General features: G+C 40.0%; 1 protein-coding gene across 1 annotated transcript; it reads right to left on the reverse strand.

The window, feature by feature from the left end:
- Window positions 1-431: 431 nt before the first annotated feature.
- Window positions 432-25,371, reverse strand: man1b1a (mannosidase, alpha, class 1B, member 1a). The gene is made up of 14 exons (XM_040000041.1): window positions 25,051-25,371; window positions 24,332-24,474; window positions 11,111-11,219; window positions 10,638-10,843; window positions 8,146-8,288; window positions 7,903-8,021; window positions 7,356-7,547; window positions 6,489-6,637; window positions 5,988-6,176; window positions 5,437-5,627; window positions 4,585-4,705; window positions 4,126-4,320; window positions 1,744-1,875; window positions 432-1,320 (listed from the first exon to the last, which is right to left on the reverse strand). The coding sequence occupies exons 2-14, from the start codon at window positions 24,431-24,433 to the stop codon at window positions 1,111-1,113; spliced, it is 2,058 nt and encodes a 685-aa protein (XP_039855975.1). The 5' UTR covers window positions 24,434-24,474; window positions 25,051-25,371; the 3' UTR covers window positions 432-1,110.
- Window positions 25,372-26,347: the final 976 nt, after the last annotated feature.

Raw genomic sequence — 26,347 nt, forward strand, 5'->3', positions numbered from 1 at the left:
GTGCATTCAACCAAAGTTTGATCAAACACGTACTCTGAAAGAACAAAGACTGCAAAGCTTCTTGTGCCAAGATTATTATTCAAGACTTATTACATCGTTATTACATCTGTAGAGCCAGTTTACTGGCATACAGGTAACACCTAAAGAACCACGACTGCTTTAATGCTACACAAAAAAGGTAAAGATCGTAAACAACAGCCACATTTTTCTTTACAAACACAGATATGGCTGTTCAGGAATTTAATTCATTTAACTCTTTATTTTGCAGTATCATGTAAATCACAGCTAAAAAGTGTAAAAGTGATATAGAAGAAGACAAAAAACAAAAAAGAGCAATGAAAAGTAACGGAGGTCAACAGCTGGAAGCTGCACAGCATGAGGGTGTAAAAATCGGTATTTGTCCTATTATTTTACTTGAAGACTTTTTTTTAAAATCAAAGACATACATGTTCAGTATTAGGAAAGCTCTGATTTCCTCTGCAGCTAGGCACTGACTTGTGACCTGGAACTGATCCCCTGTGTGCTGCGCTGCAGTAGCCCATAGCTCCCACACACAGGGGTATAGGGCCACACGGAGTAACAAAATCCTGAGGGGTTTTTGACTTCTGTGTCATTTTTATATGTGAATAAGTGCTAGTGTAAAGATAACTATGCATCACACCACACTCACACACTAGAGCCAAACATTTAAATATAAAATTCAGCTGAACGTGCTCAAAACATTTCAATCACTGCCCTTCAAGCATGAGAGTCAACAGACACCTAAACAGCCAGGACTCCTCAACATATAGGACTAATGAGAGTTTTTGAACTCACATGGCAAAAACGAACAAACAAGAAGATTCTCAGTCACCCAAGTACTAAATAAAAGTGTTGCCAGTAGCTTGATCTGAGTTTTAAAAAGTTGTTTTTTTTTTTACATTAGAGACCAGCTCTGTCACTAACCTTTTCCTTAGGAAAAATTAACAAAACCCCCCAAAACAAATTAAACTCCTTTACATATCAGGCAGACAGCACAGATCTGCTTTCACACAGCAGTTCAGCTTGGACGGAGACTTAGAGATGCACCTGACTCCACGGGCCTGATTTTCACTGATGTCTCCAGTGTATTCACTTAGGTGGAGAGGGCCATATGGGGAGAGGATGGGCTTCTGTGTTAAAGACATACTTGTCTAGACTGAGAAGCTCCATGTCATCAGAGAAGAGCAGATAGAAGTACTTCAATGTCTCTCCCAAGAAGAAACTCTCCATCTTGTCCCGGGGCCCGGTGCTAAGTGGGTCGCGGACGTTGTTAATGGATGTGTAGCCACCACCAGAGACCTGCAAGAATAGAGGCACCTAATCAGAAAGTTAATTTCCCCATTGGGAAGCAGAAAAATATATCATGATGCAAATTAAACTTTTCCAATGCTGCCCAAAGTTTTACACATGAAAAACAATCAGCTTTCCATGCATGCACTGTGAAGCCACAAGAGAGGGAGACATTGAACTGTGGTCTTTTCTTTTCTCCATCAGTAATCAGTCTGCACTGCTTTACTTTTTATTTTTGTAAGTTGAAATAAGTGTGTGAACCTAATCATTTTCTTTTATGATCAAAAACTTAAGAAAACTGCAACTGGACTGGACTTTTAAATGATTAAAGCCAATGTTCAAAGTACAAATTTACCCCCCCAAAAAAAATCAGATTCATTTACTGGCTAGTAATGAAAACGCATAATATGATCCATATTCAGCTGTCTGTACCTTTGTGTACTTATTGAAACTCTGCAGCATGTCCCATCCCCAGTCTCTGTACTTGGCATCTTTGGTGAATCTGTACATGTAGAAGAGACTTTCCACAGTTTCTGGTCTCAGCAGGTTGTGTCTGTCTGCAGGCTGAAGTGTACAGGAGAGGTTGTCAGAACATTGTACAATAACAACAACAAAAAAAGATGACATAAAGATCAGTGTTTCAGCTTGACCCTTAATACAACCAGTCAGTCCCACAGAAAATGAAAAATACCATTTTGATGACATCTTATAAGAGCAGCAAGGCTACAGTTAAGATTAAATACAAGCTAAGAGCAGGAAGGATCAAAACTCAGTGACTGCACAACAGACATCTGGACAGCAATGAAGTCTGACTCTGTAAACCCCAAGCTTCTCTGTATTATTATACTACTTTCTACCTTACAGTACCTACACAAAATACCTAGACTGAGCGCGTTTAATGTCAAAATCATGTCTAAAAGCAACTTATGTCCAGAAACGTCAGGTGCACACTCACACAATGTGTAAAATCCTTGAGAATTTCAAACACCTTCCTTAGTTTTTATAACAGAATTTAAATGAGCTCCTGAAATGTTTCAGAACCGTATTTTAATTTTAATAGAAGTGGCAGAGCAGAGAAGAACAGTAACCATATAAACCTACAAGCTGTTAATGAAAAATGAAATGAGCCCTGAGGAGGGTTAAGGAGGGTACAGTCATGACTTTGACAACAAACATAAACTCACTGATTAAAATTTCCCTCAAAAGGGTCAAGAACTCTCAGTGGGTGTGCTTTACTCTCGGTTATTGCAGCTCGTTAAATATTGTGCTTTTAATACAAAGAAATAACAAAGACTGTTTCGCAATGCAGATCTATAAATTCAAATAAATAAAGACCTTTAAATCAGCGGTCTCCAACCTTTTTTGCGCCACGGACCGGTTTATGCCCGACAATATTTTCACGGACCGGCCTTTAAGGTGTCGCGGATAAATACAACAAAATAAAACTAGTACCGGTACCGAAAAAAGAAGATTTATTCATAACACATGTGAAAAGACTCAGGAAAACAGAGTTAACGATAAAAACGATAACAAAATAACGCTCAAAACCGATAAAACCCCTGAAAACCACACATTTCACACCTGAGCCTCAACTCTCGCGGCCCGGTACCAAACGACTCACGGACCGGTACAAAGCCCGGGGGTTGGGGACCGCTGGTTTAAATCATATGTGGTTGTAGAGAGTTCTAAAATGTTCACCAAGCAAAACCTTTGTGCTGGTCAACATCACTTTTTCCCAGCTGCACGATCACAGGGGGTGAAGGGGAGGTCAAAATCTACACTCACTAGCAGCCGCTTCTTAGCTGCTTGTGTCTGTGCTGGACTACAAGAGAGGGCAAGTAAATACAGCTGTTCTCTGAGTATCCAGCCTACATAAACTACAACATTAACATGAAAAATAATGCTTGGAGGAAGGGTTTGATTGCTTTTGGTCTACTAGGTAAACATCAGTCAGCGAGATTCAGTTTATTGCAACAGATTACCTCCATGGATACTCTAGCAACCAGATATCATAGCATAGTGCCCTACATCTCCATACCACATTCAAGCATTCCCACTCTGGTGGGACACACCTCCTTACAGTAACAGTAAGTAATAATTACATACAAGCCACACTGAAAATTAGGGAATACAAAAACCAAAAGACACTTCTACATGTGATTAATGTAATAATACATTTAACAATAATAGTAAAATAAGACATAAGATGATCAATAAGAAGGGAGAAGGAAGCCGGAGATCGACAGACGGATTGGGGCTGCAGCTGCAGTAATGTGGATGCTGCACCGGTCCGTCGTGGTGAAGAGAGAGCTGAGTGTAAAAGCGAAGCTCCCAATTTACCGGTCGATCTACGTCCCTACCCTCACCTATGGCCACCAGCTGTGGGTAGTGACCGAAAGAACGAGATCGCGGATACAAGCGGCAGAAATGATCTTCCTCCAAAGGGTGGCTGGCCTCTCCCTTAGAGATAGGGTGAGAAGTTCGGCCATCCGGGAGGGGCTCAGAGTAGAGCCGCTGCTGCTCCACATCGAAAGGAGCCAGCTGAGGTGGTTCGGGCATCTGACAAGGATGCCTCCTGGGCGCCTCCTGGGTGAGGTGTTCCAGGCATGTCCCACTGGGAGGAGGCCCCGGGGCAGACCCAGGACACGCTGGAGAGATTATATCTCTCGGCTGGCCTGGGAACGCCTTGGTGTTCCCCCGGATAAGCTGGAGGAGGTGGCTAGGGAGAGGGAGGTCTGGGCCTCTTTGCTTAGGCTGCCCGGCCTCGGATAAAGCGGATGAAGATGGATGGATGATCAATAAGTTGAGTCTCACCTTCACAATAACATCACTCCCATCACTGGCCTGCAGGCTGAAGTGTGCGATCTCTGGGCTCAGTCCAGTCTCCATCTGCTTGTACATCTGGTGACAGGTCTCCATCAGCTGCACAGCCAGATCCATATGATCCCCTGGGAGGCCGTTGTGGGCCCCGAGAGCAAGAGTCCCTGGCAGGAAACATACCAGGTGATCCTGCAGAGTGAGAGATACAGTCCACAAAGAAGAGGCTGAGAAACAATGATAGATTAATGATAGCCAAAAATCGACCAGCTAATGAGTGTCATGGGACTTTTTATTGATACAGATTTAGCTCAAGCACAACGGGTGATTGATTTAACAAGGCAGTTTGTCTATGGTTGACTGACGATGGCATTATAAAAAATAACCCCGAACAAACAAGCGCATTGGATTCAAGACCACCTTATCTTGTCAATGACTCTGAATAAGTATCTCTACCATCTTAGGATTGAAGCGGTTGTGGGACAACTCTCCGACAAAGGTCAACTTGCTGGGTCCCGTCTGTCTCACCAGGTGTTTTTTCACTCCCTCTATGGCCTCAAGGTAGTCCTCCAACAGACTGAACAAAGCATACACATAAAGAGGAAAATTAGCAACATACATAACAGACATTGTAATACTCACTTGATAAAGTGCACTAACTTTTGTTGTCAACATAAAACACAGTTCAAAAATCTCAACTGATCATGACAAAACCAAAATATAAAGCCAGAGTCACAAAGGCGAGAAGAACAAGAAGTTCAGCAACAGACTGTCTGCTGCCACCCAAGAGCTTTGATCTTGACATCACAAATCTATTCAGAGCATGTGGTATCCATTCACAAATGAGTTAAAGTCAAACTGTACTTTAAAAGCTCAGCAAGATTTCTGCATGTGTTCAAAATATTTTGCTCTTCAAAACATGTTGTGGAAATTTGTGTTTCTTGATGTTTTTGTTTTTTGATGGTTTTTTTAGGAATCTCGTATATCCTAGCTATGAGTCTGACTGAAAACGAGGACAATCAACATCTTTCTAAGATTAGTTAGCAAACTGCTTGTAAATCTCAAGTTTATTACATTGCAACACTTCCTGTTCATCTGTTAGACCACCCTTTTGATCTTTAAGGCCCTTATACCTTTTAAATATTACACGGACAACAAAATGATCGAGTACAGTTCATCTTAGGTGAGACACACATAGACTGATGATGGTTTATTACATTTTTTAGTTCTGCAGTTTAAGCTTTAGCAGTCTGGCACTTTCCCACAGAATCATGGAAAAACAATGGCAAACTGAAAAGCTGTACTCACTTGTCTTCTGTTTTGCCTCCCTGAATCCACTGTTTGAGCAGGTATTCATAGTAGCTGTCTGCCCGGGCACCAAGAGTGAAGACTCCTTTGTGGGTGAACTGGCCGTTGTTGGTATTGATGAACATGGGCACCAGTCCGTCATGTTTGCCGGGCAGTTTGTGGACCAGCGTCATTACCTCATTCACAGCCTCCTGGAGAGACAAAAGCGAGGAATGGGACTAATGAGATGACATGAAACCAACAGCCTCTGCTGATGTTTTGGTTCATGTTTCATTTTTTGCACTTTAAGGCTCATCAAAAGCTGGCACACATGTCTGTCTCCTATTTAAGGAACTATTTAAGTTCATGTCAGACCGGGCTGAACTTCTTTAGGCATAAATTTATGCTCGTCACTTCAATCCCCAGAGAACGAGTGATGGGTACACAACGTCAGATTTTAACTGAACTGAAACACATCATCTTACCACATTAATTGTTTATTTGTCACTCCATCTCAAAAATACAGATTACCATACATTTTACTGTAGTGCAGAGCTTTGTGGTGTCCTAACCTGATACTGTGGGTCCTGAGTGAGGCGGCTCAGCTCTCTGAATTCCAGCTGAATGCTTGTGACTTCAGCGAGCGTACTGTCTGATGTCCATCTGGGAGGATGTGCTGTTCCCTTTCCAATGTTGACATCTGAGAAGGGAATCTTTGAAGGTGTTTTGAAGGCAGGCATCAATCTGGAGCCAATGTCTTTCTTTAAGTGTAGAGAAGAGACTGAATTAAAGAGCAAGTCACCACGTACGTGTTCTAAGATTAAAGCATTATTGAATTTATTTGAAAAAAAAAAATGCAGCTGATGAATTCTAAGTACAGCAAACCATTGTGATGATCAATTTTACTAGATAAACATAAATTATAAATATAGAAAAAAATAAGGAAGATTAACCTTATAAACACTATACTCTAGTTTATAGATATGGTACATGCATGTTCTAATGGGTTCAATTTATTTCACAGCCCTAATTCACGTAACAAGCAAGACGATTTTTGTTATAGGACAACTTACAGCTTTTTCCAAGAAAAGCTGGTCTCCTGTTAGATGGTAAGTGCTCAGCAGCCCCCCCAGGATACGTATGGTTGTTTCAAATAAATTCACATCCACATTCTTGTTAAAGGACAGATCTTTCTCTACCCAGGTCTTTGCTTCTGCAAATTCTGTGCCAAGAAAGGTAAATTACAACCGTGTGAGAAAGAGATACAGGACGACAAAAAAAAAAAAAAAAGTCTGTACATCTGTATGGCCGAGTTTTACTTCAAGTAACACAATCGAGTGGTGTAGTTACAGAGCACACCCAACCCTGTCAGACGAGACTTAGCTAGTCTGACAGGGTGAAGATTACTCCATGAAAAAAGACAGTTTTCAAAATTTGTTTTATTGCTATTATTATTATTATTATTATAATAGATCATACTCCTCCTGCCACATTACTATTCATGGACCATGGATGGGTGATGCAAGCAACAACTAATGTCTCTAATTATGCTTGAAGGCTAGCAGCTGCTACAACGATGGACCTCTACATCTCCTCCTTGGTGGATTTTTTTTCTTGCATAGAGAAATTTTTGGTTAGTCAAAGTAAAATCAGCAGCACTGTAAGACAATTATTTTATTTCAAACTAGTCTTGTTAATTGGGGGGGGGGGGGGTCATATATTCAAGTATAAGCACAATTTCATGGTTTTAGCATAAACAACAAATAACAATAATTTTGTGCAATATCCTACACAGATATCGCATTTGGTATCAGTTTGGAGACAATTTCAATGATGTCAAGCCCCCCAAAAAACGTCAAACCCAAAAGCCAAAACAAACAAACAAACAAACAACAACAAAAAAAAAAAAAAACTAAAACAAGTAATAATATAAATAATACCTTCTTTTAGGCCCATAATCCACATGGTGTCCAAAGCATCAATCAGCGTCAGACCCAGTCCAAACCATTCACCAAAAGATTTGGAAATGGGCTTGAGTTCATCGTGACCCCAGGCATAGTCCTTGTAGCCTTTCCAAGCATGTCTGAAGGCATCGCACACTGCCTCCAGTCGCTCTCTAGTTCCAGGTGAAACTACAAGCAAAGGAATAACAATGAATAATTAAAGTGTAAACTTACATCTGTGTCTCCTGCTGGAAGCTCTTTGAACAGCATACTTCTTATTCTTATTATTTGGAGTAGAAAGAGTAGAAATGAAGTAGAAATTCTGTGTCATGTGTTGATGCTTTGAGCACAGCAGGTCTTCATGGTGTGAGTTGGAAACGTTCAACTTTAAGTCAAAAAGAAATGCTGAGCTATAAAGAGCATATAGTAGTAGAACTGGCCAAAGCTATGTTAAAGAATCTGTTTGAGGGGAAATTTTTAAACCTTCTCAGTGCACCCTGAAAGCAAGAAAGGTTTGCTTAGAATCACAGCAAGCAGTGCTGACCTTCTAGTGGGACAGTGCCAGCTGGGTTGGCAGGTGCTGGGGGCACTGCTGCCTCTTTCTCATTGGCTGAGGGTGGAGGTTCTGTAGCCTGGTCAGCTTCAATCATTGCTCCTCTCCAGCTGTGTATTAAAAGTAAACATCTTATTCCTGAATTATTTATATCGGTCTCTCTGATATATCTGCTGAAGCATGCATCACTGCCTCCATCCAGCAAAAAAATGTTAGACTACAATCTTTTATCACCTGACAATCTTCTTTTGTTTTTCCTCCTCTTCACCTTCGTCCTCTTGAACCACCTGCTCTTGCTTCTCCCTGCCGACCGTGTCTGAAACATTTGCATCTCTCTGTAGGCTTGGTGGACCTCTTTTGTTTGCAAATATCTTTTTCTGTGAAAACACACATTGCTAGAGCTAAAAACACAAAGGAAAATATAAAAATATCATGGAAAAGGCCTGATGTGGGTCACAGGTTGTACAGGTCCTCAAAAAATTAGCATATTGTGATAAAGTTCATTCTTTTCTGTAATGTACTGATAAACATTAGACTTTCGTATATTTTAGATTCATTACACACAACTGAAGTAGTTCAAGCCTTTTGTTTTAATATTGATGATTTTGGCATACAGCTCATGAAAACCCAAAATTCCTATCTCAAAAAATTAGCATATTTCATTCAACCAATAAAAGAAAAGTGTTTTTAATACAAAAAAAGTCAACCTTCAAATAATTATGTTCAGTTATGCACTCAATACTTGGTATTGAGTGCATAACTGTGCATATATCTGTGCACTGTGCATATATCGGTACTTGGGAATCCTTTTGCAGAAAATGACTGCTTCAATGCGGCGTGGCATGGAAGCAATCAGCCTGTGGCACTGCTGAGGTGTTATGGAGGCCCAGGATGCTTCGATAGCGGCCTTAAGCTCATCCGGAGTATTGGGTCTTGCGTCTCTTAACTTTCTCTTCACAATATCCCACAGATTCTCTATGGGGTTCAGGTCAGGAGAGTGGGCAGGCCAATTGAGCACAGTAATACCATGGTCAGTAAACCATTTACCAGTGGTTTTGGCACTGTGAGCAGGTGCCAAGTCGTGCTGAAAAATGAAATCTTCATCTCCATAAAGCTTTTCAGCAGATGGAAGCATGAAGTGCTCCAAAATCTCCTGATAGCTAGCTGCATTGACCCTGCCCTTGATAAAACACAGTGACCAACACCAGCAGCTGACATGGCACCCCAGACCATCACTGACTGTGGGTACTTGACACTGGACTTCAGGCATTTTGGCATTTCCCTCTCCCTAATCTTCCTCCAGACTCTGGCACCTTGATTTCCAAATGACATGCAAAAGTTGCTTTCATCTGAAAAAAGTACTTTGGACCACTGAGCAACAGTCCAGTGCTGCTTCTCTGTAGCCCAGGTCAGGCGCTTTTGCCGCTGTTTCTGGTTCAAAAGTGGCTTGACCTGGGGAATGCGGCACCTGTAGTCCATTTCCTGCACACGCCTGTACACGGCGGCTCGGGATGTTTCTACTCCAGACTCAGTCCACTGCTTCCGCAGGTCCCCCAAGGTCTGGAATCGGTCCTTCTCCACAATCTTCCTCAGGGTCCGGTCACCTCTTCTAGTTGTGCAGCATTTTCTGTCACACTTTTTCCTTCCCACAGACTTCCCACTGAGGTGCCTTGATACAGCACTCTGGGAAAAGCCTATTTGTTCAGAAATTTCTTTCTGTGTCTTACCCTCTTGTTTGAGGGTGTCAATGATGGCCTTCTGGGCAGCAGTCAGGTCGGCAGTCTTACCCATGATTGCGGTTTTGAGTAATGAACCAGGCTGGGAGTTTTTAAAAGCCTCAGGAATCTTTTGCAGGTGTTTATTCGTTGATTCAGATGATTAGGTTAATAGCTTGTTTAGAGAACCTTTTCATGATATGCTAATTTTTTGAGATAGGAATTTTGGGTTTTCATGAGCAAGGCTTGAACTACTTCAGTTGTGTGTAATGAATCTAAAATATATGGAAGTCTAATGTTTATCAGTACATTACAGAAAATAATGAACTTTATCACAATATGCTAATTTTTTGAGAAGGACCTGTATAATACACAACAGATGTATATAGCCAAACCCTAATTTTGAAGGAGGAGCATTTTGGTGTTTTGATACGGAATGAGAAAAGGATCTGAGAAACTAAGCACACTGCATGCTCATAGAATAGCAACAAGAACACCCTGCTTTATAGTCCATTTAACTATAAAAAAGCACCACAATTTTCAAATTAAACATCACATTGCATTAAATATTAACTGAAACAGAAAATTGGGGTTATGAAATCAGCGAGAAAGGGCTTATAGAGGTCATAAATGAGTAAGAAAAAGGGGTTATCATGTTTATGCAATTTTTGTGTACTTGCTACAGCACAATAAACAATAATTACACAGAAAAAAAATAATTCTACAAAAAAAATAAAAAATTACATTTTAACAAGTGTTAAAGCTGGGTAAGTGTTACTAGATATCCAAGAGACATCCACAGGTGTTTTTAGACCACAGCAAGGTTCAAACGCCAAGTTTCAAAAGCTGAAAGTTAGCACCGAATACCTCAGGCATGAAGACCTGTTTTGTTTTTTTTATTTCCCCATATTCTTTTCAGGTTTTTTTGTTGTTTCTTTGTTTTATTTATTTTTACCTACTGCAGTTTTAACTGATGCTTCCAAAATAAAGAAGTACAAATACAACTCTAACCTTAACTGGAGGCTTAACCAATATGGGGATATTTGGTCCTCTGGCTTCTCCTGCAGCATCTGGAACAACAGTTAGCCGCAAATGAGGTCCCCCCACCGGAGCTGGAGCTTTACCTGCAGCCTGACCCAACACTGGCTTCACACCTGGAGGAATGGCCTTTAATTCTCTGTCATTCAACTCCAGCCAGTCCTCCTGGTCAGACAAACCTACACAAGCACATGCATACATAAGAAAAGAAGGCCGTCATGATGGTAGCCCAGTAAACTACATTGCAGAGCTATTGCTAAATATTTTAATTATAAACTATGATCACTGTGTCCTGGAGTTGTAATTTTTTTAATCACGGTAAACATGGCAAACACCCAATCCAAATAACCATTTAGCTACATAAAAAGTAAGACCATTAAAATTAATAACAGACTTTTGTCTCTGTGTATGTGATGTTAGCTTAGCATGGGGAGGGAAGTGTTTACCTCTCCAATGTTCTGTGATGCTGCTGTAGGAGAGCAGTCCCAATATGAGCAGCAGAGCCAGCAGGAACAGGATGAGGCTTCGCTGGAGCCGAGACAGCTGCTTCCATTTCTGTGGGCAGATAAACAGTGCTAGCTAAACTGGAACACGTCTAACAGCTCTGAATTTCAATCACAGATGTCTCAAAGGAGGTTGTAATTTCTCCCCAACAAATCTGTTTATGCTCCTTTTCAAAAAAAGTAGGAGCGTAAAAGAAGGAGGCATGATAGTCTTCTTACCCTGTATAAACTCCACATCTCTTTCCTCTTGGTGTAAGTACATTTTCAAATTTCTCATCTAACCAGCTAAACCCAGCAAAGCAGAGGGAGTGAGAAAACCAGCGTCTCTGAGGAGAGAAGGCAACAGGCACCCTGGCACCACTCTGCTCTAATTAACACCTGTGCAACATCATGAAAGCATTGAACCATTGTATGAACCATGGCCTCAGGGGGCATTTTCATTTCAACATAATGAGGATATTCTGTTCAGCCTAACAGTCCAAAAATTGTGCACTGAAAGCAGTGTTTGAAATCACCAGGAGACTCATGATTCAGTTTTATACTTTTTGGCCAAACTGTGACGTTCAGATCTGCAGTCAGAGAACAGACCGTACATAAAATATGGCTGATACTTCCATGACATCACGAATTGGTTACTTAAGTTTAGTTGTGAAGCCTCAAGTTGAACATTTCTGATGGCAACATGTTGTTGTGTTGAAACTCGATGTGATAAGCAAGGATAGGGGAAAACTGAGAAACCAAGGCTCACTGCTACTTGTCGATAACATGGTAAATCTCTGTGCATCCTCCCCCTTTGAACTGTAATGGAAACCAAAATTTACAAAAACACCATGTTGCATTAACCTACAACTAGCGACTAAGGCCATAAACTCACCCAGAAAGTGTTTACTAAGCTCACAGACAAGAGCCTTCGTTACTGTCATTTTCCTTTTAATTTCCATCCAACTAGAGATCTTTTTGAAAAGAGACGCCCCCTACTGGTCATCAGGAAGAATGCAGATTCAAGGCACTTCACTTTTCAAACACAGAATAAGTTGCACTTCTATAGTGCTGGAGTCAAATGGTAAATGGTAAATGGCCTGTATTTATATAGCGCTTTAGTAGTCCCCAAGGACCCCAAAGCGCTTTACATATCCAGTCATCCACCCATTCACACACTGATGATGGCAAGCTACATTGTAGCCACAGCCAGGGTGGCTGTGGCTACAAATGCTCCAAACCTATGGGATAAAAACATTCATAGAAATGGAATCCTATTGTGCCAACACTGGAAGAGAGGCAGGATTCATCCTGAGCAGATCAATCGTTCATCATATGGAGACAGACAACCATTATGCTTGTTTACACACCTATAGTGCCATGACTTGTTCCCTACCAGATTTCTTACTCTCTTACATATTTGCCACACACAACCAGTTCTCAAAGGAGACGTATCGTTTCTCCTTATTTTCTCTTACCATGACAAACTGTCATCTTAAATATAGCCAGAGTTTCACATAAGGTCTACAGCACAGACCCACTTGCCATTTAAAACTTCTATTTACGAGGGGCAACCAATCAGAAGAAAACTGGCTAAAAGGAAGGGAGCTAAAACGGCTCTTTTCAATTAGAGCATGAACCAGTTTAACATACATTAAAAAAGAAAGCATTATTAAGCATGAATTAACACCTTTACATAACATAGCTTAAATGGATGGATTGACCAACTCCAAATTCATGTACAACTATAAAATCAGCGCAAAATCCATTCCTGACAGTCTGCAATGAGATACCCCTCCAGCAAACCGGGGAATAAATTTAAGACCTCTGTAAATGCAATTTATGGCTTTTTGTACCCTCTTAAGCTTTTTTCTGAGAAAATTTAATTCAGTGCTCTAATAGCAGGAGATGGATGTTAAACTACCCTACCCTTCTCAAAGTTCATATAACACAATGAACAAAAGCCAGTCATTCAATGACCTCATCTGCAGAGAGAGAGGAGGAAAAGTATGAAATTCACTGCTTCCCACCTGTTACGTGTGCTTTTAGAAATGTAGGAAAAACACCCACTATGATTGAAACAAGAGCAGAGCACTTATTGAAGTCCCTTGTGCAGTGTGAGAAGCAAGCATTGAGCTCCTCAGAGGAACATGATTTGCAGAGAACGGTTTTCTCAGGAACCATAAACTGTCATTAAATTTGACGACCCTCAGGTACAAGTCGACAGTCCCTGCTTCTTTAAGAACAGGTTTTATAGAAGAAATGTCAGATGACATACTGCTGAACTAAAACATTACAGATTAGTCGATAAGAGCAGTCATTTGCCTTTCCAGTTCAGAGGACAAAATTAATTCCATTTACGAGAGCCAACCGTGCAGTTAAAAAGTGAAGGAAAGTAATCACACAGTGTTTATTACAGAAGCATTTTTGCTTATGATCTGGGCATCTGTAGAATTTCTCTTACCAGATTATCACAATCCTTTTTATAGCATTCAATAACAGCAACTAAGACTGTTAAAAATTGAATGCAAAATTGATTCTGTGCATTATGGCAAAATAAAAGCGGACATTGATTTGAGAACTGAATGTTGAGGCCAAGTCGAACACTGTTTAAAATGAAGCAGATTTGTTGGGAAAAATCATTTGTATTTGCAGATTCCTATGAGTGTATATGGATCTCAAGGGTTCAATTTGTCAGCAGTCATCTTGAAATGCTTCTGGATAGTTATTTTGAAGTCTTATTTAAATTAAAAATTTTCTTCCAGAGCTATTTTACTTTTAATTCTGTGAAGCTGTTTTTGTATTATTTTTGTATTATATCCAGTTTTGTTTTTGTTGCAATTTTAATAGTGTGTGTTCCTTTCTTTTGCATAGTTTTTAAATGACTGAGATATATTTGGGGGTTTTTTCATATTGAAATTATATACAGCAAAAAATTGAAGGAACACTTTAAACACATTAGATCTTCTTCAGGTTCCACCTCATGTGACACAAAACCTAGCTAAATGGAAAACTAGTGGGAAAACACACAAAACAAACAAAAAAACAGGAGGAAACAGTGTCAATGGCTTCCACCATCAGGGACAATTTTTCAGTAATGCATTTTATTGAGTCATTCTATTTTATTTCATTAATTTTCCTTTATTTATCCAGGTAAAAATCTAATTGAGTTTAAAATCTCTTTTCCAAGCGCGACCAGGCCAAAGTGCAGCAGAAGTTACAACAAATAACAATATAAAAATATTATATTTATTTATTTATATATTTATACAGTTTGGCTACTGTAACAGTAATTTCCAACTTTTAAGACAAATGAAGCATAGCTTATCTTATAGCTTATTTTATATCGAATCAATGGTGTCAAATTTGATTATTATTCATTTATTTATTTTGAAGTGTAACACATTTGTTGGCATTGCCCCCAAATTTTGTTTTAAAATACAGTTTCTTGATTTCCTCTGGAAGTGATACTTCTACCACCATCTTTGGTGTTTTGGTGTAAATTTGACAATTTAAATTAGGACTTGTCTCTGTGCCTCAGGAGAACAACAGTGCAGAGTGCGAGGAAAATGGGTTAGAAACCTTCTGTTGCTTTTAACTCTGTCTTTGAGAGAGTGTTTTACATGCAAATGCAGCACCGATTATGCCACAACCATTGTGTTTAAAAGTGATTTAACGGTAATTATGCCCCGATTATGTCAAGAGGAGAAGCTCCAACTGTAGGCAACACCTACACTTATGTGCTGTTAGAGTAATCAGAAAATTCACATGAACACAACCTTCAAGTCAAAACAACAACTCAAAAAGTCAGAAAATTTTGGCATTCTTGTTAGCAAACCATGAAACCACGTCATTTGAATGTAAATATTTTGCTGACGGCAAGAAATTTAATTACAGCCATTTTTCTGCAGAGATTTAAACAGTGAAATACCTTGAATTCAAGTTGAAATCCTGCACTTCAGCTGTTTGAATTAAAATAAACTGCGATGTGTCATTGTCTAAAAACTTATGGACCTAACTACAAAGCAGCTACATACTGAAAACCGTTATCATTGTTTATCTGCACAATTTAGCCTCTCTCGACTGTCGTGTACTGTTGCTTCCACCTTACAACTTAAAAGAACATGAAGACACTGAAGCTGGAAGAACAAATTTGCTACTTGGGAAATGGAGCCATCTGAGGAGCATGAGGACTACAATTTCTTAGCAGCAAATGACTTTACCTCTTTAAAAAGAAAAAGCACCACTTTCCACCCAGGACACCATGTCCTAGCTACTGTTCTGGTCTCCTGTTCTGCCTGCATGGTTTGTTTGTCCTATGAGTGTGAGATAAAATACATCACAAACAGGATGTGATATTCCTGAGCTTATATCAACCTGTAGAGGAAACAAAGTAGTGCTTAACGAACAACATCTGATTCACAGCTTTTCTATTTAAAGCTGAGAAATGGATGTCATCCATTAATTCACTAAGAACCAAGGCAGTCTCATTGTGAGAAGGTTGTAGGACAAGTTGTACAAGGATGAAAGAAACCTTTTAGCAAAGCAGCACTGTGACTGTCAACCCCCCTGAGGAAGAGCAAAGATGAGTATTGAGACACTGAATATGCACAGCATAATATCCTTGCGAGTACTAAACTTGACAAAGAAGATGAGGATCCTCACAGATTAAACGCACAAGGATGAGATCAAAAGTAAAGAAAACAAGATTAAAGAAATTGAATGTAAAGAAAACAAGATTAAAGAAAATGTTCTGGGAGACGAAAGAGACAAAGTGATGGGACCAATATCTATTTGATCTCGCTGGAGTGATCGGACACATTATGTGCTCAGGGGATGCTTTTATCTGAAGAGGTTTAAAGTTCAGGCTGCTCCACAACAAAGGAGGCGTAAGAAAGGAAAACTGAAGCCCTGGGAATCGATTTGTTACAAAAACAGGTCATAAAAACAGAGATAATCAATCCAGTCAGACTTGTAACTAAATAGTCTAATGCTTACAGCTGAAGAACAGAGAAACTCATTACCACCTCTGGTTGTATTATATATATATATATATATCACAGCATCACAGAAAATGCTCCAAGTGAATGAACACAACTGCTTTATGTCAATATTTGATACAAGTTTGTTAATGGCGTTTTGCTCACTCAGTTTATCAAACACGTTCCCACCCAGTAACAGGAACACAAATAACAAAACACATATTTCTACATCCGTTCAACTTCAAATTTAAGCTGTTTACCAGAGTAAGTGCGGTGTAGCATTCAAGTTAATTTGGATGAGCATTTCTCATACTTTGGTTCAAAGCTGATGTCAGTTACCAGTGTTTTCCCTCCACTGGCTGCTGCTTGCTCCACTAGGGGGACTGTGTATTTGTTGTCTTTTAATCGCCGTTTGTATTTTACCAACATTCATTCTTGTGTTTCCACGTTCATATTTTCCCAGTATTCCAATTGTTTCCTTGTTGTCATCTCCCTCTGGTTTGCCTAAATGTTAGTTCCCCGTCCTTCCTTGTTTCTAACGCCCCTTTTATTTTAATAACTGGGCTTTGTGTATTGCCTGCGACTTCTTGTCTTCATCTTTTCTCCTTATTCCACCCGTGTCTCATTTCCTAGCTTTGTGATTATCTGCGTGCAATAGGCTCAGCATTTGTGGTTCCTACAAAGCAAGATTAACGACTCAGCAATCTATCTGGATCTTAAAGTCTGAGTTTTATGCATCACACAAGTAGTTCGCTTTCTTTTTACCAGGCTAAATTATTGGGGCAACTTATGATGAACATATAACCTGGTCAGAGCAAGTTATGTTCAGAATTTTGGTTTAAGAATTATCTGGCCGCCTTTTAGCCAAATCATTTATTTACATGTTTTAAGTGCAGTAGGTTTACAGATTATCTGCAGGGCAAATACATTTTGTGTTCACCAATCTGTTAAGCCATCTACCTTGCTAATATGACGAATGAACCTGCAAAGTTGCAGCAGTGTAAACTGTGCATCAGATTCCCACACTGGAAGAGATTCACTCACTGCACATTGTTTTGAAGTTCACTCCAAATGTTCCAGGTGCCGGTTGCCTCGGTAACCCCCTAAAGTTTTTACTACTACCATACATCAACCATCTTAATCCTGCATGCACACTGGTAGTTCAGTGATTCACCAGGAACTAATCTCATGCCCTGCCCACTTCATGTAGCTAGTGGTTATAATTTGCCTGTAGTCACCAAATAGAACGCACGCTATGAATATCTGTTCAGTCAGTAAAGTCAGTTTCACTTTGATCTGCCAACAAGCTAAACCACGTCTCCTTTATTAAGCTATGAGACAGTAACCTTTAAACCGTTAAAGTCTGAGAACTTACAGCCATCAACTTGTAAGTAAGCAGCAGTGCCAAGAGCATATTCAGAAATAAAACCATTAACTTGGATTAAAATGTTTGTTTTTTTTTTAAATTGCTGTCAAATCACAAGAAGCTCCAGAAAATACTATTAATCTAAGTTTATTGTTTACTGTTAGGTTCTCTGTAGATTGTGATGCATTTTATCATCATCATTCGTTAACGTCTGTGATTGGAGGAGGCAGCATTCGCAGGGATCTTTTTGTGCGTCAGAAGTGTCACATGATGTATGACAGATTGACTTTTATGTGCACACACAGACCCTGAAGCTGAAAACCCAAATTAACGGAGCAAATTATCGAATGGGGTTTTAGGTTTTGTTAAATCAGTTAAAGCAAGGAAAGCCCGGATCTGTTAAACTTCCTTTGTAGTACACCCCCCAGGCCAAGAAAACACATCAATACTTTTGGTTTATGTTTCTATTTACATTCTTTATTTAAATTATTTTTTAGGTTACCATTATTATTTTCTTTATCTTGAGTCTGTAGTTTTCTGGGAGATCATTACTTATGTTGTTTAGATAAGTGATTCTGCACAATATCACACATACACAAAACAGCACACAGCCATCAAGTATCATTACATCTGCCCTCTTTACAAAATGACTGCCTGCGTTTGATGCATTTAGGAGAAAACTGAGGCTACAAAAAACAACATGGCCTGAACTCAACTCTACCTGAAAGGGCACTGCACTAGTTCACATAAAAGGTTTTTACTTGTTTGGAGTTTTGATGATGATGACGGTGTGTACTGCTGTCTAACACACTAGTCCTAAAACTCTAAAGTGCTTTGAGCTATTAAAAGCTGGTATTGTAACTCTAGTCACAAAACATAATTCACTTTGCATTCACAAACACTTAAAAGGATTACTGAACACTTTGGTTATCAAAGCACAAATAAATTATTTCCATATACTGATATTTCTTTTAAGCGTGTGGCCTGGCGTGTTGTTGCCAGCACAACCAACTAACCTGTGTCTCTACCGTAACTTCTCAATTTGCTCATCAGCTTCTTTAACTCGATGTATATTTAACAATTTCCAATCTGTTCCTGATTGACAAATAACTGTACATGTCTCAGCTTCATCATTTTAGTCTGAAAGTCAAGTCAAGTCATCTTTATTTATACAGCACATTTAAAAGACATCAAGTGTCAGCCAAAGTGCTGAACAGGGGGATAATATAATAAAAGAATTAAAATAGAAAGAAAACATTTTAAAAAGAATTGTAAGACATGTAAGAGTATATAGCATATAATGTACATGCAAATATGCACATACAAAACTGTACACATTCACACAAGCACACATATGTGAACATAACGTATATACACATACAACATCATCCAATAAGATAAGAGACCAAATAGAATAAAAAAAAGATATCAAAGAGATCCGAAAGCCTTGGAAAATAAGTAGGTCTTGAGATTCGATTTGACGGATCTAGGACTCAGCTCATCACTGTGTCAGTGGATCCTCAACTTCCTCACAGACAGACCCCAATCAGTGAGGGTGGGAAAACAAGTCTCCCCCTCCATCTCACTCAGCACTGGAGTGCCTCAGTGCTGTGTTTTAAGCCCCCTGCTGTACTCACTGTACACTTATGACTGTGTAGCCACATCAGACACCACCTCCATTGTCAAGTTTGCTGACGACACTGCTGTTGTGGGCCTGATCTCCGACAACATCGAGACGGCCTACCTGGAGGAGACTAGGAACCTGGAGACCTGGTGCCAGGAGAATAACCTCCTCCTAAACATCAGCAAGACTAAGGAGCTGATCGTGGACTTCACTACAAAGCAGGCGAGGAATTACAAACCCCTCATCATCAGTGGCACGCCAGTGGAGAGAGTGGACAGTTTCCGATACCTGGGTGTCCACATCACTCAGGACCTGTCATGGTCCTGTCACATCAACACCCTGGTTAAGAAAGCCCGTCAGCGTCTCTTCTTCCTCAGAAGACTTAGAGACTTCCATCTGCCACTGAAGGTGCTCAAGAACTTTTACTCCTGCACCATCGAGAGCGTCCTGACGGCAAACATCTGCATCTGGTTTGGGAACAGCACCAAGCAGGACAGACGAGATCTGCAAAGAGTGGTGCGCTCAGCCGAACGCATCATTCAATCAGAGCTCAGGGCTCGCAAAATCGCTAGCCCGACGTCCCGGGGCTAGCGATTTTTCCAGTCGGGCTACCAAAATCGAACTCAGCCCTGGCCGTCGGGCTATCATAGGAAGGAAAATATATGTCTATGCTTTTGCATTCTTTCGCCAATGTAGCTGAGTAATTATGTCATTGGCATCGATGAGCCACTGTCAATATGTGACATATTGAAATCGCGTTTGAATTTGCGCTTGTTCTTTGCTTTCACTTTCATTTTGCAATTGTGCCAACGGTGTGTAGAGAGCAGCAGCACTGATTGGTGAGTGACGATTAAGTGCACACCAATTCCTCTGACATAGTCTTATCACTCATTAGCTTACTATTCAAACGCGACACGTGACATCTCTCACAGCAAGCTTAAACATGTGAGAGGTTGAGTGCACAACGAATCGCTGACCGTTATGTAAGTACGTGTGTAAAAGCAGCAGGATTTACGCTGGTATTTTAGTTCTGCTCAGCCAAATAAGACAGGTCAGGGTGAAGAAGGGGCAGCCAAAGAAAAGCCTACCACAAAACGGAAAAGTTATGACAAATCAGACTATGAGGCAAAAAGAAAGCTCAGCTTTTTTGGTTTCATGGACAAAAGAATTTCTGTGGCTGGAGTATGACAAGCTAAATAACATGATGTTCTGCCAGGTGTGTTGTGAGTTTCATTTGATTTCTGAGTCAACAAGCGCCTTTGTTACTGGGATCAGTAATTTTAAGAAAGACCCCATCAGAACCCATGAGAAATGCAAGAAATTCATTATTGCCCAGTCTGCAGTATCTTTCCTTTCCCAGAACAAACAGCAATTGCAAAAAAACATACTAAAAATAAACCAAGCACAACAAGAACTCCTGAAAAAGCTGTTTAGAACAGCGTGCTATATTGCAAAGAGTGAACTACCATTGGCAAAATTTAGCAGTTTTTGCAAACTTCAAAAAGCAAATGACCTAGATCTTGGTTCCACTTGCCTCTTACTAGGGGTGCAACGATATTCGTATCGATATTGAACCGTTCGATACAGTGCTTTCGGTTCGGTACGCATATGTATCGAACAATACAACATTTGTAATTTATTTTATCAACTTTCCTTCTGACGATGTTGTCTGTGTTGAGCGCTCAGTGAATCTGCGTTCGACTACTCCGCCTAGGCTGCACTGTCGAGCGCAGATCCACTGAGCGCTCAACACAGACAGCATAGTCAGAAGGAAGAGCGCAGGGCAAGCTAGCAAGACAGAAGTTAAGCTCTCCTTGCAACATGGACCTCCCCCACTCTCATTCAGATCTGGCGTTTGGAATTATTTTGGTTTTCATGTGACGTATGACCCTGAAGGTAAGCGAGTCATGGACTAAAGTAAAACAGTATGTTGGATGTGCCATGCAATGCTCAATTACATGGGTGGGAACTAGTGTGTTAGCGCAGTTAGCTCGTTAACGTGTTGGCCGTCTAGCCCCATGCACGGGGCGATCGGCGGTAGCTCGTTAACGGAGATTTGCCGTGTTGTGGCGTTAAGGTCATTTCAACGAGATTAACCTGAAAGCACTAGTGGGAACACAACGAATATGACTGCACATTTACGCCGACATCATCCTAGTGCAAAGACAAAAACAACAAGCATGCTACTAACTTTAGCCGAGTCATTTAGACAGCTGTTAGCACATGATTCTCCTTATGCTGCTGAGAATATAGCCCAGAAGAAGCGGATAGTATAGCTTTTATTTTGGAAAGAGACATTTCTCTGTAATAAACTCTCTTTTCCAAAGATGAGTGATTCCTCAATCAGATACAGGGCTTGCAATATCGCTAGCCCGACGTCCCGGGGCTAGCGATTTTTTCAGTCGGGCTACCAAAATCTATCTCTGCCCTGCCCGTCGGGCTATTGTAGGAAGGAAAAATCTATGTCAATGCTTTTGCATTCTTTCAGAAATGTAGCTGGGTAATTATGTCATTGGCATCGGTGAGCCACTGTCAATATGTGACATATTGAAATCGCGTTTGAATTTGCGCTTGTTTTTTGCTTTCACTTTGCAATCGTGCGAACTGTGTATAGAGAGCGACAGCACTGATCTGTGAGTGATGATAATTTGTGCACCAATTCCTCTGACATCGTCTTATTAATCGTTAGCTTACTATGCAAACATGACAAGTGAAATCTCCCGCAGCTTAAACATGTGAGAGGTTGATCGCGCAGAGAATCGCTGAGCTTATGTGAGTGCGTGTGTAAAAGCAGCAGGATATTTATTTTAGTTCTGCTGAGCCAAATAAGACAGGTCAGGGTGAAGAAGTGACAGCCAAAGAAAAGCTTACCACAAAACGGAAAAGTTATGACAAATCAGACTATAAGGCAAAAAGAAAGTGCAGCTTTATGGTTTCATGGACAAAAGAATTTCTGTGGCTGCAATATGACGAGCTAAATAACCAGGGCTGCACATAAGTGGTCCGCAGGTGCGCATTCGCTGTCAAAATAAAAAACACGCACAAGGGTTAGGGTTAAATTTAAAAACTGTACTTTTGAGTTAAAATATATATTTATAATTTTAATAAATGACAAATTAAAAAGGCATGAACATTTTTTTTGTATCGAAAAAATATCGAACCGTGACACCAAAGTATCGAACCGAACCGAACCGTGAATTTTGTGTATCGTTGCACCCCTACCTCTTACCCGTGACTTCAGTGGAAATTTCAGATTCAGGATCTGACACAGACTGGTTCTTACAAGTTCATAGAAATTTCTGTTCAATTTGAACCAAGTATTTGAGTTGATGGTTGTAATTTTTATACAGTTGTTGTGATTTGTATTTTAACAATGTTTTTGATTAATTTTTGTTTCCGTTACAATATTATACTTTAATGTATAGTATTGTAACGGAAACCAGAGATTTTGAAATTTTGCGAGCCTTGGAGCTCCCTGACCTGCTGTCCATCTACACCAAGCGGTGCAAGTCCAAAGCTAGGAAGATTATGATGGACCTCTCCCATCCCAACAATGGACTCTTCTCACTGTTGAGGTCTGGGAAGCGCTTCCGCTCCCTTAAGGCCAAAACAGAGAGAATGAGGAGCTTCTTCCCCCAGGCTATTCGGGCCCTGAACCAGGTGTAGGACTGGACTCTCCCACACACATCACTATAAGACTGGACTCTCACACACATCACATCACCACACGCACCACCACACATTTCCTATTATTTATAATCTTTATAATCTCTTTCTGCTATTTGCACATTTTTTACTGTAAATTTCTACGTTAACTTGTAAATTTTGTAGTAACCTGTAAATTGTAAATACTGTAAAACTTTTTTCTGTCATTTAATGGTCGGGCATTGCACAGCTACAAGCATTTCACCCCCATGTCATACTGTGTATGGTTGTATGTGTGTGTGACAAATAAAATTTGAATTGGAAATGTAACCTGGAGCCAAACCACGGAGAGCTTTAAAAACAAATAGTAAAACCTTAAAATCGATTCTATGTTTAACTGGTAGCCAACGTAGAGATGCGAGTACTGGGGTAATATTCTCTCTCTTTCTAGTACCCGTCAGGAGCCTTGCGGCTGCATTTTGAACAAGTTGCAGGCGGGTCAGGCTTGAGTGACAAATGCCTAAATAGAGAGAGTTACAATAGTCAAGACGTGACGATATGAAAGCATGGATAACAGTTTCCAGGTCTTTAGATGACAGGATATTTTTGAGTTTAGAAATGCTCCTGAGTTGGAAAAAACTGCCACAAACAACTGAATTTATTTGCTTGTCCAGCTTGAGAGTGGAATCAAAAATGAAACCAAGATTTTTTACATGGGGATGTACATTAGCTGATAATGGGCCCAAATTGTTTCTTATGAGACTAATAGAGTCCTGCTTACCGAAGATCAATTAATGTCGGTTTTGTCATGATTTAGTTTGAGAAAGTTCAGAGACATCCAGCAATGTATGTCGCTAAGACAGTCTGAGACTTTCTGCAGTGTACTATCAGCACCTGGTTCTCCTTTTCCCTTTGGATATGTGTGTGTGTGTGTGTGTGTGTGTGTGTGTGTGTGTGTGTGTGTGTGTGTGTGTGTGTTTGTATTTTTAAGCCTAGTTCAACCACTTTGACATTTTTGGCTATTTGCCTTTACTATCTTTTCTAACCCTCTCATTCCAGTTTTTAGTGCCGACTCCAGCCTCCAAGTCACTCCTGGTCCTATGCCCTAAAAATCCTCTTTAGGTGGCACCATTTTATAATAATAATAATAATAATGGATTGGATTTATATAGCGCTTTTCAAGGCACCCAAAGCGCTTTACAATGCCACTATTCATTCACTCTCGCATTCACACACTGGTGGAGGCAAGCTACGGTTGTAGCCACAGCTGCCCTGGGGCAGACTGACAGAGGCGAGGCTGCCATATCGCGCCATCGGCCCCTCTGGCCAACACCAGTAGGCGGTAGGGTAAAGTGTCTTGCCCAAGGACACAACGACCAGGACAGAGAGCCCGGGGATCAAACCGGCGACCTTCCGGTTACAGATACGCTTCCCAACCCCTTGAGCCACGGTCGCCCCCGTTTTAGATAATTATACGTGCATTCCTGTTTCATGTTTCTAAAATCTTTAAGAAACTTCACGTTCATTCATCAGCCGAGCTCTGTATATCAAATTACAGGACTACTCACTCTCCAGCAGGACTGCCTTCGGTGTTTGCCATTGTTGTAGTTCTGACTGTGTGGGTCACTGAGTGTCAGAGAGATGAAGTCCTTTCTGGAAGGCGGGTACATCCTCTGATCGGGGTTGATGGTCGTATGTCATAGAACCTGCCCTAAGAAATGAAGAACACACGAAGTTAGGCCTATTTCCTAAAATAAAGTGGAATCTAAATGTAAAATCCATCAATTTCAGCATTTTTCCCCTTACACATTCTTTCACATTGCAATTGTAAGAACTGTAAGCATGCTGGCTTACATTAGATTAGTCAGCTTCATGACAGCTTTTGTACACCTGACATGCAAGCCTTTTACTATGCTGCTTCTTCTGTTGGACTCATAAACAATAAAATAAGTTTTATTTGTGCTGACAGTGTCAGCACAAATACACCCCCACATAAGAGATGTAGTGTGTGCATGCTCCTTGGTGATGTTTTGGGAAGCAGTATAAAAACTCTGGATTTTAAAAACCCAAACTTTAACATGCTCTGTAATTCTTTTAAGGACAATTATCAAGATGCAAGTAAGCGTGTGTACGGCAGTACGAGTAATCTTTTTCCTTTTAACACCATGCTAGCTAAAGCGTAAAAGACTCGACGTTAATCCAGTTTTTCTCACATCGCTGTCACGCTGTGTAAATAACACCACAGAGTCCAAGTCAGAAGTCAAACACTCAGCTGCTTCCCTCTCACCTTTGTGCCTGGTTGGCTGCCTCACAGCGACGCTATTATCCCCAAAACTGAACAGCTGCTAGCGGGCTACCAGAGGCTAGCTGTGGCTCTTCGGGTCGTTTCTGAATGGAGCGAAATTTTATTCAAGACGCAGGTTAACAAACATGCAGCGCAGTTCTGTGTTCGAGCAACACACAATAAGACCCGCTGCCACATGAAATGTCAAGCAAAATAAACTGGAGCAAATACGGTTGAAGTTAAGAGATAGGAAAGCAGAGGGAGATACGGAAAAGACCTGACAAGCTCTGACGAGGTAGGTCATGTGATGTGCGCACGTGATCTGAGAGTGTTTGAATTAACCCGTAACAACCCGGTGTCTTAACGAATTTGGCTTTGTGCTTCAGGTCATCATTTAACTTTATTTTAACTTTTTTTTTTTCATTGAACACATTGTGTGGTATTTTTAGTAACATCGTTTTAGAAATGTATTTAGTTTAAACAGTACAACCCTGGAGTTTGTTTATTTAGTAATTCAGTGGCGGAAACAAACTTCCGTTTTAGTTACGTTTGATTTACATTCGAAAAATTTCAGCGTCATAATTCAATCTTCTAAAAAATGACTCCAAATTTAATTATTTATTAAGAAATAAATAAAGCAGGGGAACTTCAGTACCACATTATATAAACGCATCCACTATATACATTCTAAAATAATAAAAAGAAATTATTTCACATGCCGCTGCTCATCTGTTACTGTCAGTTTTATGAGCAGTTTTCATGATAGAGACCTTGATTTTGAGATATTTATAATATCTTTTTCTTTATTTTTTGTAAATTTGTTTTGTATATTTAATTTTCTGTGACTTAAAGTGCAATGCCTTATCCAGTATGATCTTTCTCTGAATTTTTCAATTTATTAACTTGAAATTTCAAGTTATTGTCTCACTTTGGAGTTTGAGTTACAAGGCCATAACTTGAAATTTTAACCCTTTAAGATCCACACTAAGAAAAAAAAGCAATGGAACATTTTTTTTTTGTTTACATTTCTTATTGACTTGGGTGAGTAATAACCACAATCAATTTTTTTTTCAATAGACCCTGTAGTTTTTAAAATATTCATTTCATCAAAGGAAAGTATTATATCAAACAACAAAATACATTTTTTTAAATCTGCAACTGTGAAAAATGTGCAGCAGCACAAAATACTCACATTCAGGCCACTTCTGATTGAATGCTACTGTGCAAAATAATTTTTGTTTTTAAAAAAACAAAACAAAAACTGCAAATCAAGAACATCTACTGGTTTTGGTCGTTGGGG

The sequence above is a fragment of the Simochromis diagramma genome, unplaced genomic scaffold, assembly GCF_900408965.1.
Source record: "Simochromis diagramma unplaced genomic scaffold, fSimDia1.1 OVJJ01000596.1, whole genome shotgun sequence".
NCBI lineage: Eukaryota > Metazoa > Chordata > Actinopteri > Cichliformes > Cichlidae > Simochromis > Simochromis diagramma.